The sequence below is a fragment of the Sus scrofa genome, chromosome 9, assembly GCF_054392235.1.
Source record: "Sus scrofa isolate SSC_HxYL_T2T_F1_AM1 chromosome 9, Sscrofa_HxYL_maternal_Yorkshire_Landrace_v2.0, whole genome shotgun sequence".
NCBI classification, from domain to species: Eukaryota; Metazoa; Chordata; class Mammalia; order Artiodactyla; family Suidae; genus Sus; species Sus scrofa.
Window position 1 is genome coordinate 97,359,574 of NC_139391.1, and position 20,034 is coordinate 97,379,607.

The 20,034-nt window shown below is 37.0% G+C and overlaps 1 protein-coding gene and 1 long non-coding RNA gene across 10 annotated transcripts in view; one reads left to right on the forward strand and one right to left on the reverse strand.

Moving 5' to 3' along the window:
• Nucleotides 1-12,989, forward strand: part of LOC146400040 (uncharacterized) — a 42,421-nt gene extending 29,432 nt beyond the window's left edge. Inside the window, exon 6 of the long non-coding RNA XR_014815999.1 lies at nucleotides 12,830-12,989. This is a non-coding gene — a long non-coding RNA (uncharacterized LOC146400040). The remainder of the gene's footprint in view (nucleotides 1-12,829) is intronic.
• Nucleotides 1-20,034, reverse strand: part of DBF4 (DBF4-CDC7 kinase regulatory subunit) — a 31,331-nt gene that overhangs the window by 2,746 nt on the left and 8,551 nt on the right. The window contains 8 exon segments of one of the 9 annotated variants that reach the window (NM_001137637.1): nucleotides 844-968; nucleotides 4,960-5,080; nucleotides 6,065-6,193; nucleotides 9,666-9,711; nucleotides 10,988-11,024; nucleotides 17,710-17,786; nucleotides 17,980-18,049; nucleotides 19,422-19,472. In NM_001137637.1, the coding sequence (NP_001131109.1) occupies nucleotides 844-968; nucleotides 4,960-5,080; nucleotides 6,065-6,193; nucleotides 9,666-9,711; nucleotides 10,988-11,024; nucleotides 17,710-17,786; nucleotides 17,980-18,049; nucleotides 19,422-19,472 (656 nt within the window). 9 annotated transcript variants of the gene reach the window in all.

Genomic DNA, 20,034 nt, shown 5'->3' on the forward strand with positions numbered 1-20,034 from the left:
CTGCATCTGCCAGCTGTGCCACAGATACAGCAATGTGGGATCCAAGCCATATCCACAACCTATGCTGCAGCTTGTGGCAACACCAGATCCTTAACCACGGGTTAAGAGAGAAGCCGGGGATTGAAACTGCATCCTCACAGATAGTGCGTCAGGTTCTTAACTTGCTGAGCCACAATGAGAACTCCGAAAGTATTTCTTTTTATTTTAGATTTATGAAAATAATTTTATCAAGGCTCTTTTTGACAATGTACAATTACTGTATATTGAACAGTACTGTATTCACACTTAAAAGTCCTGTCAGTATCTTTAATAAATATTATCAGCAACTAGAGCTTAGGCAGAAATATCTAGTCAAAGTATAAAGATGACAGAAGTGGGAGGTTTCTTAAAAGTCCCTAAAGATTGACTAAAAATTCTAGCTTTTTTAGTCCAAGAGGGACAAACTATACAGTATGTTGGCCAAATCTAGTCTTCCATCTATTTTTAAAATAAAGTTTAATCAGAATATAGCTACATCCATTCATTTACACATTGTCTGTGGCTGCTTTCATTGTACTGGCAAAGCTGAGTAGCTGCAATAGAGATCTTGTGGCTCACAAAGCCCAAAATACTTACTATATGGTTCTTTAGAATTTGCCAACTCCTCTTTAGACTACAATGTTAAGAGCAAAACTTTATAATTAATCTAAGGTAAGCATTTTTGGTAGTGGAGGAGGAAGGGGAGAGGAAAGAAGTAATCCTTAACCATATTTATTATCCTTCTACAAACAGAAAACTTTGGATTTTTAGTTTAATAAAACAGTTTAATATTCTTGTAAAATTTAAAAATGGGGTTGATATTACCTTTTCTTTTTAGGCGTGTCCCTTTCATATTCCACAAAGTCAAAAACTAACTTAGATACAATGTCATCAACAACTTGATAGTGATTACTCTGGGCAAAGTTTCTGTGTTGCTCACTTAGAAGATGCTAAAATAAAGAAGTATATATATATCATTAAAATTATATTTTAAAAGTAACAGATACATTTTTGTTCAGGTTTTCTATTTTCAGGCCCTTAAAATTAAGTTTCTAATAACTACTTCAAAGAAATCCTTTACCAGAACTTAAGCAGAATAAAAGTAACTTCTGAGAAAACACAACTACTTTGGTTTTCAGTCTTCCATTTTTCTTATTTTTTTGCTTTTTAGGGCTGAACCTGCGGCAATATGGAGGTTCCCAGGCTAGGGGTCTAATCGGAAATACAGCTGCCGGCCTTTGCCACAGCCACAGCAGTGTGGGATCTGAGCTGTGTCTGTGACGTACACCACAGCTCACAGCAATGCTGGATCCTTAACCCACTGAGCGAGGCCAGGGATCCAACGTGAAACCTCATGGTTCCTAGTCAGATTCATTTCCACTGTGCCACAGCAGGAACTCCAGTCTTCCATTTTCAACGAGAAAAGTACTAATTTGTAGTTTCAATGGAAGTGAAAATGAATGAGCTACATCAGAAAACATAAAGACGGAGAAAAACAAGAGAAACATTTAGCATTTAGAGTTTATATATATACATACACACACACACACATATATATGTATTTTTGTCTTTTTAGGGCCATACCCATGGCATATTGAGGTTCCCAGCTAGGGGTCTAACTGGAGCTGTTGCTGCTGGTCTACGCCAGAGCCACAGCAATGTGGGATCCGAGCCCTTGTCTGTGACCTACACCACAGCTCATGGCAATGCCAGATTCTTAACCCACTGAGTGAGGCCAGGGATTGAACGTGCAACCTCATGGTTCCTAGTTGGATTCGTTCCCACTGTGCCATGGCAGGAACTCCAGTCTTCCATTTTTCAATGAGAAAAGTCAAGTACTAATTTGTAGTTTTAACAGAAGTGAAAATGAGTGAGCTATATCAGAACATGAATAGCTACATCAGAAAATGAATATAAAGATGGAGAGAAATAGTTGCATTTAGAGTTGGCTAATATTTCTGAAAGCACTTTTCCCTTTACAACTTTATTTTTATCCTTGGACAATTACCATGTAAGGTAGGGCTTATAAAATATTAAATAAATCAAATACTATAATTTTACATACAAGAATCCAAAACAAGAATCTACAAGGTAAACAAATGAAGTACAACTAATGCTGTGAGGTATAAAAAAAGCAAATAAATGATCTCTATTACCCAGTGCATATATCAGAGTACTGATAAATTTTTCTTAATCTTAAGGGTGGTCAAGAACAAAAGTAAACAAGCTCAGTGTACTGGGGTAAAACTCACAGGAAGAAAAAGTTTCTTCTGTATTGGTGGAATTTCCAAGCTAATTCTATTATTTGTCTATCTGCTGATCAGGGAATTGTAGCCAGAATTCTGTATCCAGGTGATCATGGGAGAACCTCATTTTCTGTTTCCTTACTTTTGCATAATTTTAACTTTTGATAATTTGGTTTTAATTCCCAAACTAAATTCTTCAGTGATTATAAAAATGTCTTCTAGAATATATATGTATTCCTTCCCTGACTGCAAAATTTACCATATACATGTGTCCAGTAATGTTCAAATGAATGAGAAATGAAATGTTAACTTTGCTGAGTTCAGATTTTGTTTATTCATGTTCTTGGGAAGAAAAATAATTTACTGAAATGAATTAAGAAAAACAATTTCCAACTCTCTGTAGTTTCTCTCTGCCTCCACCAGCTCTTTTGTTTTTTGGCTGCCTAGAGGCATATGGAATCCCCAGGTGAGGGATCAGATCTGATTGAACCTGTGTCCCAGAGCTCTAGAGACATCACTGATCTTCCTCCACCAGCTCTTTTTAATCATTCTTTTAAGTCTTCTTCTTTTTTTTTTTTTTTCAGGACTGCACCTGGGGCATATAGAGGTTCCCAAGCTAGGGGCTGAACCTAGGTGTAGCTGCTGGCCTACACCACAGCCACAGGAATGCAGGATCCGAGCCATGTCTGTGACCTACACCATAGCTCACAGCAATGCCAGATCCTTAACCCACTGAGTGAGGTTAGGGATCGGCCGTGCATCCTCATGGATGCTAGGCAGGTTTGTTACCGCTGAGCTAAATAGGAACTCTGATCCCTTAAAGTCTTGATTTAAATGTCACTTTCTCAGTTGATCCTTCCTTGTCCCTCATTCTACATTAAGTACCCTCATTATATTAACACTGCACTTTATACTTCATTTTTCATCCCACTTGCAAATACATGTTTCATATCTTAATTTGTGTCAGATTATAAGATGGTATAAGAGTAGGAAATATATCTGGCTTGTTTGTTGCTTAATCTCACATGATCAGATTTGTTAAATGAATCCCTTGATACAGGTACAAATGAATCACTGTGAATCTAAGATTCAAAAAACTAAATATTTTCTTTATCCTTAGTAGGAAACATATACATGAAAATCTGTAAAGAAAACTTAAAAAAATATCAACCCAATCTCTGCTTTCACTAATTTTCTGCTTTGTGTTAATAACCAGTGATCCAGCTTGATTTTTAGCCCCAACATTCTCTGAGCGTCAGACTTGGATCTATGAAGTGATATTAAGGATAGATAATCCAAAAAATCCTTTCTGGATTATTCAACTGCAACAGCAGAGTAAAATTTCAGGATCTATTTTAGAAATGATTTCTTGGAAGGGCACATATTTCTTAGAAAGTTTAGCTTCTAATTAAAAATAAATTTAACTGTATTTTTCTCATTATATAAACCAAACACAAAAAACTGACAGAAACCACTAATATGGGTTATAAAACAAAATCAATTTAGAAGTATGAAGAGAAGTAGTTTATGAATCAGATATATTCAAATATTTTTTTCTCAACTTTCCCAACATCTTCAACCAAAACCAAGCACCAACCTATTTACTATTACAGAAATTAACAATTCACACAAACATCTAACACAGTGCCAAGGTGTATGTTCAAGGTCACAGAGATTCAAACCTGGGTAGCCTGGATCCAAAGCTCTTGCTCTTTTTATTAATATACAAATCGTAACTGTTCCTAACTTTAAAACCTTCTTTTCATCCTATTTATACTTTCAACTATTCTATTTCTCTTTCTACTATTTCAAAGAACTCCCTCATCCTCCCATTAGTAAGTCACGTGGTTACCTACTTCTCCCTTTCCACAGAATATAATCTTCACAAGGGTTGGGGATTGATCTCTTCTTCAATGCTATTCACCCCAAAGCAGTGACTGTCAGTACCTAGTAGGTGCTCAATAAATGTTAGTTAATGGATAAAAATGATTTTTCAATATATATGTTCCCCACTTTGGGTTCTTAAAAAAAATGTAATTCTATCAGAAGAAGTTTCTACTATTTAATAGTTACCAAGCTGTAAACCACAATCAAAAAAATAAGCTAAGTAGTTTCATTGTGACTTAGTGGTAATGAACCTGACTAGTATCCATGAGGATGCAGGATCAATCCCTGGCCCCACTCACTGGGTTAAGTATCTGGCATTGCCATGACCTGTGGTACAGGTCACAGATGAGGCTTGGATCCTGCATTGCTGTGGCTATGGTGTAGGCTGGCAGCTGCAGTTCCAATTCGATCTCTAGCCTGGCAGTTTCCAGGCCCTAAAACACACACACACACACGAAACTAAAATTTAACAAATTATTCATAGTTTTAGAGATATCAACCCCTTAAATACAAAAATCACATTTGGGAGTTCCCGTTGTGGCGCAGTGGTTAACGAATCCGACTAGGAACCATGAGGTTGCGGGTTCGGTCCCTGCCCTTGCTCAGTGGGTTAACGATCCGGCGTTGCCGTGAGCTGTGGTGTAGGTCGCAGACACGGCTCGGATCCAGCATTGCTGTGGCCCTGGTGTAGGCCAGCGGCTTCAGCTCCGATTAGACCCCTAGCCTGGGAACTTCCATATGCCGCGGGAGCAGCCCAAGAAATGGCAAAAAGACCAAAAAAAAAAAAATAAATAAATAAATAAATCACATTTACACTGTCAAGATCTTCATATTTCTGCAAGCAACATTCACAGTATCCTTTTTTCTTCTTCTCTTTCAACTGGAGTTGAACTGGGACTCCACCACATTTATCACCATCTGTTTGGATTCTGATAGAAATATATGGTAAAAGATTAACTGCTGAATAAAAGGAATTAATTTTTTTGGGCCACACCTGCAGGATGTAGAAATTCCTTGGATCAGGGATTAAACCTGCGCTACAGCAATGACCACACTGTATCTTTAACCTTCTGCACAAGGAAGCTCCAACACAGGGAATTATTCTTAGATTTTTAAGGGCCACACCTGTGGCACATGGAAGTTCCCAGGCTATGGGTCAAATTACAGCTGCAGGTGCTGGCCTATACCATAGCCACAGCATTGCTAGATCTGAGTCGCATATGTGACTTACGCCACGGCTTGTGGCAATATCAGACTCTTTTTTTTTTTTGACCTTTTTAGGGCCACGCCCGTGGCATATGGAGGTTCCCAGGCTAGGGGTTGAAATGGATCTGTAGCTCCTGGCCTACGCCACGGCCACAGCAACTTGGGATCCGAGCCGTGTCTGTGACCTACACCACAGCTCATGCCAACGCTGGATCCTTAACCCACTGAACAAAGAATAGGGATCGAACCCTTATCCTCATGGATACCAGCTGGATTCTTAACCTGCTGAGCCACAATGGGAACTCCAAAGAATCATTTTTAAAAATTTACAATCCTCAACTATCATACAAAATGTGCCACAATTTGCAGAGATTTATATAAAATAGTATTTTTAACCATTTTTCTTTTTAAGAAATTGAGACGCAAACTCATTTGCTTTGTTGAGAATGTAATGATTATTTTGGAGAACATTTTGGATCACTTAACGTATTTTAATCATTTGCAAATATTCTCACCTCCCCCCCAATCTAAAGTGTCTAAATGTCATGCACTTAAAAAGAGATTCAGATTTTAACTCTAGCAAAGGGGCATTAAAAATAATACAGGAGAGGAAACCACAGTAGTGATCAAGAAATACGTATCATCCGTAAAATGAACTACTTTAAATATTTGTTTAAAAAGATAAATTACTTGAAGGTTAAACTAACCTTAGCTTAACCTGAGTTTGCTTTTGGGTGTTAGGTGGTTTATCTGCATCAAAAGGACTTGAGGGCTTCTGAATAGAATAATTTATAAAAGGCATATTGGTCAGCTGAAGATAGAATGGCCTATAAAGCCTAAAAGAATAAAAAGACAAATACATGAGAATCTTTATGATGAAATAAAGCACGTTTGAAGTCTTAATCTCAAAATCATGTACTTCATCTATAATCTGAAATAAACAATAGAAATCAGTAAGTGTTCCCTTCTCAATTTCTAGACCCTTTTTTTTGGGCGGGGGACGGGGGGCACACCGTGGCATGTGGAAGTTCCTGTGCCAGGGATCGAACCTGAGCTGCTACAGCAATGAGGCTGGATTCTTAACTTTCTGTGCCACAAGAGAACTCCATTGGGTTGGGGTGTTGGGGGGCCAGGGTTGCCACAGCTGTGGTAAAGGTGGCAACTGAGGCACGGATTCAATCCCTGGCCCGGAAACTTATTTATGCCATGGGTGCAGCCAAAAAACAAACCAACAAACAACAACCAAAAATGTGTGGTAATATTACATAAAATTTAGTAATCATTATGTGCACAGATCAGTTGTATTAAGTATATTCACAATATTTTGCAGCCATTAACACTATCCATCTCTAGAGTTATTTTCATCTTTCAAAGCCAAAACTCTGTACCCATGAAACACTAACTCCCTGTCTCACTTCCCTGCCAGTCCCTGACATCCACCATTCTATCCTGTCTCTATGAATTTGACTATTTTAGATACATTAGATAGGATCATTACTATTTTCCTCTTATTTCATTTAGCATAAGGTCTTCAAGGTTCATCCATGTAGTGGCATGTACAAAATTTCATTCCTTTTTATTTTTTTTGTATTTTGCTTTTGAGGGCCGCACCTGCAGCATATGGAGGTTCCCAGGCTAGGGTCTAATTGGAACTGTTGCAGCCGGCCTACACCACAGCCACAGCCACGCCAGATCTGAGCTGCGTCTGCGATCTACATCACAGCTCATGGCAGTGCCGGATCCTTAACCCACTGAGCGAAGCCAGGGATCGAACCTACAACCTCATGGTTCCTAGTCGGATTCGTTTACCCCTGCGCCATGATGGGAACTCCTCATTCCTTTTTAGAGTTGAATAATATTCCATTGTATGTATACCACATCCATTCATTTACTGATCAATATTTGGGTTGCTTCTGCCTCTTGGCTGTTGTGAGTAGTGCTGCTATGAACATGCATGTGCAAGCATTTCTTCAAAACCTTTCTTTCTTTCTTTTTTTGCTTTCAGTTCTTTTGGATATATACCCACAAGTGCAACTGCTGGATATAACGGCAGTTCAAAAAGTTCGAGGACTCTACATAGTTATGCTACTTTACAATCCCAAGAGTGCACAAGAGTTCCAATACCTCCACATCCTCACCAACACTTATTTTCTGTTTAAAATAGTAGCCGTCCTTATGGTTATGAGATAGATTTCTCACTGTGGATTTGATTTGTCTTTCTCTGATGATTAAATGATGCTGAACATCTTTTTACCTGCTTGTTGGCAATTTGTATATCCTGGGTGAAATGTCAGTCCTTTGCCCATTTTTTAATTGATTTTCTGTTGCTGAGTACTTTACATTAATATCTTATTAGATACATGATTTGCAACTATCTTTTTCCATTCTGTGTGGGTTGCCTTTTCACTGTATTGTGTCCTTTGGGAACAGAAGTTTGTAATTCTGATACAGTCCAATATGGATCTTTTATCTCTTTTTGCTTCTGCTTTTAGTGTCATATCCAAGAAATCACTGCCAAATCCAGTTTCATGGAGTTCCCACTGTGGCTCAGCGTTAACAAACCCGACCAGTACCCATGAGGATGAGGATTCGATCCCTGGCCTTGCTTAGTGGGTTTAGGATCCAGTGTTGCTGTGAGCTGCAGTGTAGGTTGCACACATGGCTCTGATCTGGCACTGCTATCTATGGCTGTGGTGAAAGCTGGCATCCGAAGCTCTGATTCGACTCCTAGCCTGGGAACTTCCATATGCTGTAGATGTGGCCCTAAAAACACAGGCAAACAAAACAAACCCAATGTCATAAAGCTTCCCCCTGTATTTTTTTTTCAACAGTTCTATGTCTTTGATCCACTTTGAGTTATTTTTATATTTTGTATAAAGGTCCAACTTCATTCTTTGGCCTGTGGATATCTAATTTTACAATAGTATTTGTTAAGGGTCCCTTGAGATTCCATATGAATTTTAGGGTGGATTTTTCTCATTCTGCAAAAAAAGTCATTGCAATTTTGATAGGGAGTGCACCGACTCTAAAGATTCACTTTGGTAGTACTGACATCTTAAAAATATGAAGGCTTCCAGAGTTCCCGTCATGGCTCAGCGGAAAACAAATCTGACTAGTATCCATAAGGATGCAGGTTTGATCCCTGGCCTCATTCAGTGGGTTAAGGATCTGGCATTGCCATGAACTGTGGTCTAGGTCTCAGACATGGCTCGGTTCCCATGTGGCTGTGGTTGTGGTGTAGGCTGGCAGCTGTAGCTCTGATTCAACCCCTAGCTTGGGAACCTCCATATGCTGTGGGTATGGTGCTACAAAGACAAAATTAAAAAAAAAAAAAAAAAAAAATGAAGTTTTCCAATCCATGAACATGGGATGTTTTTCCACTTACTGATGCCTTTTCTAGGCCTAATTGTAATATTTTTTTTTACCTCACAGTAACACATCTCATAAAAAGCATTCAACACATCTGTCACTTACAGTAAGTAACCAAGAGAATTAATGACATGTCTAAATGCGTTAAGTGGAATGTCAACAGAAAGAAAGCTAATTCTCCCATGCCAAAATAATTTACTTGTATTTATAGTTTTCATTAAGATTATTCCATAAAAATTCAGCATGAGTTTAGGAAAACTACCAAATAGATATTACACTCATATTTTGTATTTCCATGTAGTGGCTAGTATTTCTTTTTCACAAATGTAGATGCAGTGTTTTTTTTTTTTTTTTTTTTGTCTTTTGTCTTTTTGTTGTTGTTGTTGTTATTGTTGCTATTTCTTGGGCCGCTTCCGCGGCATATGGAGGTTCCCAGGCTAGGGGTTGAATCGGAGCTGTAGCCACCAGCCTACGCCAGAGCCACAGCAACACGGGATCCGAGCCGCGTCTGCAACCTACACCACAGCTCACGGCAACGCCGGATCTTTAACCCACTGAGCAAGGGCAGGGACCGAACCCGCAACCTCATGGTTCCTAGTCGGATTCGTTAACCACTGCGCCACGACGGGAACTCCGATGCAGTGTTTTAAGTAATAGTTCAAAATGATATGCTGCTGCATTTAGCCAGAGAATGGTTACTTGAAATAATGAAAAATGAGTTGGTCTCTTAACTGCTCTAAAGTAGATGATGATCTATTATTATCTAATATTATTATGTTATTGTTATCTAATAATCTAACCCTACTTCCTGAAACTGTGCCACGTGCCTATTAGTATATAAATCTAACATAAGGGGACCTAATAGTATTAGTGGAAACGGCTTAGATTTTCTCCTTTAATATTCTATCTAAATCATAGAGATTGAATTTAGATACTTACTGGCTCATATCTTCCACCTTTACAAAAGGCTTTTTGAGTCCACCTGCTTGAAAATATTTAAAACATGGTATTAGATACTTACAAATCCATAAACTTTTATTTTTTATTTTTTTGTCTTTTTGTCTCTTTTTTTTGTTGTTGTTGTTGTTGTTGCTATTTCTTGGGCCGCTCCCGCGGCATATGGAGGTTCCCAGGCTAGGGGTCGAGTCGGAGCTGTAGCCACCGGCCTACGCCAGAGCAACAGCAACGTGGGATCCGAGCCGCGTCTGCAACCTACACCACAGCTCACGGCAACGCCGGATCATTAACCCACTGAGCAAGGGCAGGGACCAAAGCCGCAACCTCATGGTTCCTAGTCGGATTCGTTAACCACTGTGCCACCACGGGAACTCCTGAAAATCCATAAACTTTTAAAACAAAACTACTCTGGCTAAAAGAATCCAACTATGTATGCATTATCTATTTCATATCAATTTGAAGTTTTAAGCCTTAGGTAATGTATTTTACAATTATTAGTCCATTTCCAAAATAACAGAAGCTCTGTATTCTGAGATTCTTAAACTGAATGGATCTTCCAAAGGATCTGTGAATAGAATTCAAGAGGATTTTGAGCTAGAATAGGAAAAAAAAAAAAACTTTTATTTTCATTATCTCTAACTGAAACTTAACATTTCCTTCAATTTTGTACTTAAGAACAGGATCACAGTAGTATTAGCAGTGCTTTTAATTTTGACACCAATTCAAACATTTTCATATCACTACCTACTACAAATATCTCAAAGCATCATTTATGTTCATCACTTCAAAACAAATTTACAGTAGCAATTATAATCACTGCTAGAACTTTTAAATGTGTAATAAAACAAATATATAACTATTTCATACTGAAAAATATTCTTTTTTTTTTTGTCTTTTTGCTTTTTCTAGGGCTGCTTCCCATGGCATATGGAGATTCCCAGGCTAGGGGTCTAACCAGAGCTGTAACGGCCGGCCTACACCAGAGCCACAGCAACACAGGATCTGAGCTGCATCTTCCACCTACACCACAGCTCACGGTGATGCCAGATTCTTAACCCACCGAGCAAGGTCAGGGATTGAACCCAAAACTTCATGGTTCCTAGTTGGATTCATTAACCACTGTGCCACGACGGGAACTCCTGAGAAATATTCTTATAATAAAATTGATTTACTTAGAAGGGCTACTAACTATTGAAAAAGTCATTTAAAGAGTTCATTACATGATTTTTAAGGAAGATTTTTATATGATTTGTTCTCTTTTCTAAAAGCAAAACAAACACGTTTAAAGAAATCAAAATACTTACTTCTTCCTTTCTGTGCACCAACACCTACTCTTTTCCCCTAAAAAAAAAAAAAAAAAAAGTACTGAAAATATTGAGCTTGAAAATACAGTCAAACAGCAACTGTTTAATATCCTCAAGAATAAAAAATCATATAGGAGAAGAACTATATAAATGAAGGATGATTATAGTAGTTTCATAGGGTAAAAAAAGAGGAAAAAGTTGCTTTTAAAAATCAGCACAACCAAAGAAATGAAAGGAAATAGTGATCATTCAAAAATCAAAGATCTTAACCACTGGTATGGAACTTAGTAATACAAGCTCATTTTTATAATACACCCCCAAAATACCTTGCATTCTAGCTATAGTTGCCTTTGTCTTCAGAGGAAAAAAAGCAACAAATAGGGAAAAGGCATGATTAACTAATAAAAATAGTCATATGGAGTTCCTGTCATGGTGCGGCAGAAATGAATTTGGGTTCAATCCTTGGCCTCTCTCAGTGGGTGAAGGATCCAGCATTGCTATGAGCTGTGGTGTAGGTCGCAGACGTGGCTCGGTCCTTCATTGCTGTGGCTGTGGTGTAGGCTGGCAGATATAGCTCCGATTCAACCCCTAGCCTGGGAACCTCCATGTGCCACAAAGTGCGGCCCTAAAAAGCCAAAAAAAAAAAAAAAAAAAAAAAAAAAGTCATGTAAGTAATTTTCATGCCCTTGATATTCAGCAAAACCTTTATTGTAAGTTCAACAAAGGAATCATTAAAATTATCAGTCAATTCCAGTCAGGATGGACTATGTCTATATGGTGAAACCCCACTAAATATAATAAAAACTTGGACAAAATTCCATAAGGAAATACTTGAGGAATAAAAGTAAAGAAAAGCAGACATATTGCAGAAGGAAGTTAAAAGTTGGAGATGCTACCTTTAAGGGGGTATATTTTACACTCTCCTCACCCCTTTTTCTCTTGCAATGCTTCCTTAAGGATGGACCTTCAGTCATGGGATTGGCAGCAATAGCAAAGCCAGTGGCTATTACTCCTATACAAACCTCATTTTTCTAGCTTCAAAGAACTAGGAAGGAAGCTCCTGAAGTCCAGAAAGTATGAAGGGAATCCCTGTATTATTCCTTTCTTTTCTCCAGATACTTTTGACTTGAGAGTGGGCCCTAGTTACAAAACTGCAGTTGTACAGGTGCCATAGACAGCTAAAATTGAGAAACTGATTCTCTGACCAAAGGAACTAGGAAAAGGGCCACTGTAGGCTGGAGAGTGGAGGGCAAACTGCAAGGAGTGTAGCAGGCTGGAGAAGGGGATCCCTGTTTTTTTTTCAGTCTTTTTAGGGCGACACCCATGGCATATGGAGGTTCTAGGCTAGGGGTCGAATCAGAGCTGTAGCTGCTGGCCACAGCAATGCAAGGTCTGAGCCAGGTCTGAGACCTATACCATAGCTCATGGCAATGCCAGATCCTTAACCCACTGAGCAAGGCCAGGGATCGAACCTGTGTCCTCATGGATGCTAGTCAGATTTGTTTCCACTGAGCCATGATAGGAGCTCCCCTAATTCTCTTAAGTGTCAAACTTAACTCCAAGGCTAATTCACCAAAAAGACATAAGAATATTAGATGTGCACACAGCTAACAAGGCTCAAAATTTACAAATGAAAAACTATAATAGAAATGGAAGGAAAAATATACTAACTCGCAATTACATTTGGAAACTTCAATACTCCCCCCTTTCTCAGTAATAGAACAAGATAGAAAATCAGTATGGATACCTATGACTTGAGTGACACTACCGTCCAACTTGACCTATTTGACATCTTTAAAACATTTCACCCAGTAACAGCAGAATGTACACTTTTTTTTTCAGGTGCGCATGGAACTTGCACTAAGATAAATTACATTCTGGATATTAAAACAAACCTGACAAGCTGAAGAGAACTGAACTCTTGCAAAGTATGTGCTCTGCTTAAAACAGTAATATAAAAATGAAAACAGTAATCATTAATAGATATCTGAAAAATCTGAAATTATTTGAAAACAAATGATATAATTTCATATAACCCTCAAGGATTATCAAGGATAAGTCATGAAAAATTCTTAAATATTTTAACAGAATGAAAATCTAAACAGCAACAGGAATTCTCATTTATTGCTGGTGGGAATGCAAAATGGCACAGCCATTTTGAAGGAAAAGTTGGTCGTTTCTAACAAAACTAAACATACACTTACTATACAATACAGCAGCCATGCTCCAAATGAGGTGAAAACTTACGTCCATACAAAAACCTGCACATGGATGTTTACACCCATAATTTATCCTTAACTGTCAAAACTTGAATGCAATCAAGATGTCTTTCAGGAGGTAAATGGGTGAACTGTGGCACAGACAATGGAATATTCAGCAATAAAAAGAAAGGAGCTTTCAAGTGACAAAAAGATATGGAAGAACTTTTAAATGCCTTAATTACTAAGCAAAGAAGACAATCTGAAAAGGCTACTCTATGATTCCAACTATATGGTATTCTGGAAAAGCTAGAACTATGATGATAGTAAAATGATTAGTAGTTGCCAGAGATAAGTAGGGGAGAAAAGAATGAATAGATAAAACATGGAGGGTTTTTGGACATTGAAACTATTTTGTATGATACTACCATGGTGGATACATGTCACTATACATTTGTCCAAACCCATAAAATATATACCACCAAGAGCTAACATGAATGTAAACTATGACTCTGAGTGATGATGACTTATCAATAAAGAGTCATCAATTAGTAATGAATACACCACTGTGGGAATGATGGGGGGTTGTGTGTATTTGGAGGCACAGGGAATATGGAAATTATCTGTACTTACTATTCAGATAGAACCTACAGCTGCTCTAAAAGAGTCTGTGCAAAAGAGACAAATCCAACATAAAATGTGTTTGACGCAACTACAGCAGAGTTTAAAGGGTGCTTATAGCAGAGCAATTTCTTCAAAAAGATGAACAAAACTGATAAAACTCTAGCCAGGCTAACCAAAAGCTTAATAAGTGAGTATTACAGTTTTTCATCAAACAATTCTGACAAAACGAGTTCCTTGAAAACACAAACTACCAAAGTACATTTGAAAAAAACCCTTAGTTTCCTCTAATTTTCCAACAAAGATAATTCTAGGCCCCGGACAGCAATGCTAGTAAATTCTGCCAAACATTTAAGAAATACATCTGACTTAAAAAAAATTTGTCTAGAAAAAAACAGTGGAAATACATCTCACTTCATTTCATTTTATGACAACAGCACTGCCCTGACACTAAGACCACAGACATTAAGAGAAAAAGTAGACCAAATTCCTCATGCACACATATATAAAAATACTCAACAAAATAAGTTTTAGGTAAACTGAGGGCGAAAAAAACCCTCAAAGTAGTTTAAATGTATTGGAGCAAAATGTATTTATCCAATTTATTTTTTTAAAGATACATACTAACAAGAGAATCTAATTAATGTCTTAAAATTTACATATATTATTTAGTGTGCATAAGATTTATATATGTCATTCAAGACACATAAATCCATCTTTATTAAATGTTTTATGCTTTAGTAGTTGGAAAACCAAAAATTTTTCACATTTTTCTCACATGCAGAAAAACTTCACATCTTGGAATCAAGATGGACATCCTAAATTATGGAGTTATTTGGTATTCCTTTCCTTTTTGTTTTGGGAGAAAAGTACTGTTTTGCAACTATTTGTCATAGCTTTTTACTGTTTTTCTTCTTTCATGAGAGCAAATACTCCTAACTGCCTGACACATAATGGGCACTGAGTATTTGTCGAATACTGAATGCACAATTTGTTATGTTGTAAACAAAACACAGTGTTGAAAAAGATAAAAATCAGGACCTGGGTCTTCATGGCACTAGTTAGGCACTAAAACCTGTTAATAAGTATCCTCCAAATCTTCACTGATCTTTCCTTCTGTTACCACCTTAAGCAGGTCTTCAACATTTCTCCCATGTTACAGTCTTAATATCTCAGAATATTTTTTAAACTGTGTACTGTGTCCTATTAGGTTGTAAAATCAATGAAAAAAGACTACTACATAAATAGAGGCAGGAGTTCTCTGGTGTCTAGTGGTTAGGATTTGGCATTTTCACTGCTGTGGCCCAGGTTCAGGCTCTGGTCTGGAAACTGAGATCTGAGATCCCACATCAAGCTGCTGAATGTCGTGGATAGAAGGAAAAAAAAAATTATGGGCATGTATCACTTTAAAGGTAAGTATGGTTTCATAAAACTTACTTATATATATGTTTACAGACAGACATGATGTGTATGTATTCAAGTACATCAATGTCCCTGTGACTTTAAATTTTTATACACATTTCTATATATAATTCAAAAATCCACGAAGTGCAGCAGAGGTAATTTATATGGTATACGGCACATTTCATAAGGAATAGCCAGCTATCACTCTGCAAAGATTTGGATATAGCCCCTTCAAAATTTTTTACTTGCAAATGAGACATTCAAACAAAGTATTAATGGTTTTAGCCAAATACTAAGGTAAATCATTCGTGGTTTTCTGCAAATTGTTAATGTCTTATAGAAATGTGAACTTATTAAAATGGTGAAATTCAAAAGAATGAAGTCAGAAAAAGACTATATGGTCTAACTTATAGACTTTTTAGAGTCTAAAACACTCTAAAAAGAATACAAATGACTATATGTGCAAAACAGGAAAAGACTCACAAATATAGAAAACTTGTGGAGAGAGAGGGGAGGAGGGACAAATTATGGGTATGGGATTAACAGATACAAACTACTACATATAAAACAGTAAGCAAAAGGATATACTGTATGGTACAGGGAATTACACCCATTATCCTGTAATAATCTGTAACAGAATATAATCTGAAAAAATACTGAATCACTATGCTATACACCTGAAACTAACATAATACTGTAAATCAACTATATTTCAATATAACTTTTTTTTACAAATTTAAAAAACCTTTATAAATATTTGTATATAACATGCATATACACGGTAGTCATGGTTTATTAAAAATTGTGTTCAAGAGAGTTCAAAAGCTACTGTTCAACTGGCAACCACGGGATCTTTCCAAAATACTGATCCAACCAAGTTGCTCTATTAATTACCTCTCAATAATGTTCCAAACCCTTCAAAATAAAATCCAACTCCTTTATGTAGCATGCAAAGTCCTATCTGAACTTGCTAATTTTTCTAGTTTCATTTTCTGTCACTTTCCCACTCAAAGATCAGGTTGTATTATAGTAGAGAAAACTTCCAAAACGTGCCATCCTACTTATGGCTTCATGTCTTCATGTACACTCTTCTATAAACCTTATTTTCCTTTAAGATTCTAGTTATTTAAGGACTGAGTGAAGAAAAAGAAGACCACAAAAGAATGTTCTCCAATATGAGAACCATAAGAAAGCAAAGAGGTTCCCCATGACAGAAACAATATGACTGGCTTAAAAAAAATGTACATTCGATTTGCCAAACTGGTCAGTAGTTTTGTACCTTATAAGTTGAAGAGTGAATGGGAAATGTAAAAGTAGAAATATGAGACATATAAATGATATAAAGATTGAATAATAGGGATAGGGATGTGAGGTCAAGGGAATTCTTACTGCATTTGTTTTAAAGGACAAAAAAAGATAAGATTCTATATAGAGGCTTCAAGGAGGAAGTGAGTAAAAGGAAGAAACTGAAGATAAGGGAACATTAGGTCTAACAGACAGCAATGTCCACTGTACCTGTTCAACAAATCTCTGAGGTCAGGCTAGGCAGTTACACTATATGACAGGATTTACAGAGCAGTTGGAAAGTCTATTTCCTGTGTTCCCAAAGGAATATATTATACACATTAGGAGCTTCTCATGCAATATATTAATTGTGGTGATCTCCTTCAGAATGAACAAATGTATTTATTCTTTTGGTTGCAGTAGCAACCAAAGAAGAAAACACATCTATGCTTCCATCCCTGGAACAACTTTTACCTCATGAATAAATCCTAAACTTAAATGACACACAACAATTTACTCAATAGAAACATGCATATAGTACAGAGGATTACCTCCCAAGATAACCTGGCAAAAGTGTTTTCCACTTGGCAAAAAAAATTTTACAGATAAATAAATAAAAACTGGAGTTCCTGGAGCTCCCGTTGTGGCTCAGTGGTTAACGAATCTGACTAGGAACCATGAGATTTCGGGTTCGATCCCTGGACTTGCTCAGTGGGTTAAGGATCTGGTGTCATGAGCTGTGGTGTAGGTTGTAGACATGGCTTGGATCCCGAGTTGCTGTGTCTCTGGTGGAGGCTGGTGGCTATAGCTCTGATTAGACCCCTAGCCTGGGAACCTCCACGTGCCGCGGGAGCGGTCCTAGAAGGCAAAAAACAAAACAAAACAAAACTGGAGTTCCTATCATGGCTCAGTGGTTAATGAACCAGACTAGTAACCAGGAGGACACAGGTTTGATCCCTGGCCTTGTTCAGTGGGTTAGGGATTTGGTGTTGCCATGATCTGTGGTGTAGGTCGCAGATGTGGCTCAGATTCTGCGTTGCTGTGGCTGTGGGGTAGGCCGGGGGCTACAGCTCCAATTCTACCCCTAGCCTGGGACCCTCCATATGCTGTGGGTGTGGCCCTAAAAAGACAAAGGAAAAAAAAAAAAGAAACAAAAAAACCCCCAAGCTTCATCATTTTCTTCAATTTGTTTAAAAATTAAGGAAAATAACATACCACATCTCTTAGAGAAGTGCTTGATTTCTTGAGGAGATATAATTCTTTTTTCTTTTGTTCAATGTAATACCTAATATCTTTATTGAAAAAAAGAAGGGTTTAAGATTAGCATTTTTACCTTTGGAGTTAAACACTGATATTTTCTTATAATTGTACTAAATTCAGATGAAAGAATTACAATCTTCCTATCAGCATTCTCACTATCTAAAATTAGGACAGAGATAGATACTTGTAACAAATATTGTCAAAAAACAATAATAAAATCCTTACCATCAATATGAAGAATTTTTACGCCCCATGATAAGGCATTTGATAATATACTATTTGAAGGAATAAAATCCTGCAAAACAAACAAACAAACAAACCTAAAACCTGATAATTGTTCTAGGAAATTAATATTTTAAATGAGCTATATTAAAAATATCATTTGAAGCTTAATGTCACTGATATGGTTATGCAAAACAGATTCTACCTATACAGTTACAAAAGCAATGAGGACATTAGTTTTTTCTTCTGGAATTTCTGAAATCATTCCTATTTAACATATTCCCATATTCTTGACAGTTAACGGATGTACCCTGCAGCCTTACAGTTAAGTTTCAGGAGATTATTTTTTTTGTGGCCATACCTGCAGCATGTGGGACGTTCTGGGGCCAGGGACTGAACCTGTGCCACAGCTGTGGCAACACCAGATCCTTAACTCGCTGTGCCACAAGGGAACTTCTAGGAAATTATTTCATTTAAAAACACAAAAAAATGCCACAAGCTTCGGAAGTGTCCAGTAATATTTTAAAAGGCCACAAGACGGAGATACTTCTTATGGAAGATAATATAAAAAAGGGAATGTGTATATATGTATGACTGGGTTCCTTTGCAGGAACAGCTGAAATTGGTACAACACTATAAATCAACTATAATTAAAAAAAAAGAAAGATCACACAAAGAAAAAAATAAAGATGTTTCTTCATGAAAAGCAGATTTTTTTCTTTATAAAATGAGATACATACACTGTAAATCAACTATAATTTAAAAAAAATCACATAAAAAAATAAAGACGTTTCTTCATGAAAAGCAGATTTTGTTATTTATAAAATGAGATACATGCTGATAATTAAAAATAAGGGGAGATCCCATCGTGGCTCAGTGGTTACTGAATCCGACTAAGAACCATGAGGTTGTGGGTTTGATCCCTGGCCTTGCTTGGTGAGCTGTGGTGTAGGTTGCAGACTTGGCTTGGATTCTGTGTTGCTGTGGCTGTAGGCTTGGCAGCTACAGCTCCGATTAGAGCCCTAGCCTGGGAACCTTCATATGCCATGGGTGTGGCCCTAGAAAAGGCAAAAAGACCAAAAAAAAAAAAAAAAAAGTTTTAAGAACATCTCTCTCTTCTTTTTTTTTTTTTTTGACTTTTCAGGGCTGCACCCGTGGCATATGGAGGTTCCCAAGCTAGGGGTCTAATCAAAGGAAAAACTGCCAGCCTACACCAGAGCCTCAGCAATGCCAGATCTGAGCCGCATCTGTGACCTACACTATAGCTCACAGCAACATGGAGCTTAATCCACTGAGTGAGGTCAGGGATCGAACCCTTGACATCCTGGTTCCTAGTCAGTTTCGTTTCCACTATGCCATGACAGGAACTCCAAGAATATCTCTATTTTTCACTTTAGTTTTTAGTAACAAAACATACAGTGTGAATTTTTAAATTTCCTACTTACATGGTCCTTGATAGCTTTTTCAACTAATAATTTTCCTCTGCTCAAACACACCTATAAAAAGTCAGAGAATAATTAAAATATAAAGTTATAACATAGTGCCTTACTAGCAAAAATTTTAAAAAGATAAAATAGCTAAAGCAAATAGATAAAATTTATGATTTTTAATACAAACAAAATTTGAAATTTTATTTGTACAAATCTTAATGACTATCAACACAATAAATGTATGATAAAAAGTGATTTCCTTAGGGTCTCTATTTGTAATAAGATCTCCCTATCAAAGAATTTGTCTCTTCTTTTTTTGGTACATCAACTAAACTCGAATAAAATTCAAGGTCAGTTCTATATTAAGTTCTATTCAACATGAAAAATAAGAGAGGTAGGGTGATGTGAAATTCTATCTATAATTAAATAGTAAGTTTACATTTTAATTTTCTACTTAAAGTATCTAAAAATATGAGTCAATTATATATACTGTTTTTACATAGTATTTACTTTTTAAACAAAACACTAGGAAAAGCAGTTGAAATGCTAGCAGCAATTAATTTGTCACTGGTGTACAACCCTGTTCCTCCAAAAAGCATTAACTGAAAGAATGTATGTGGCTTACTTG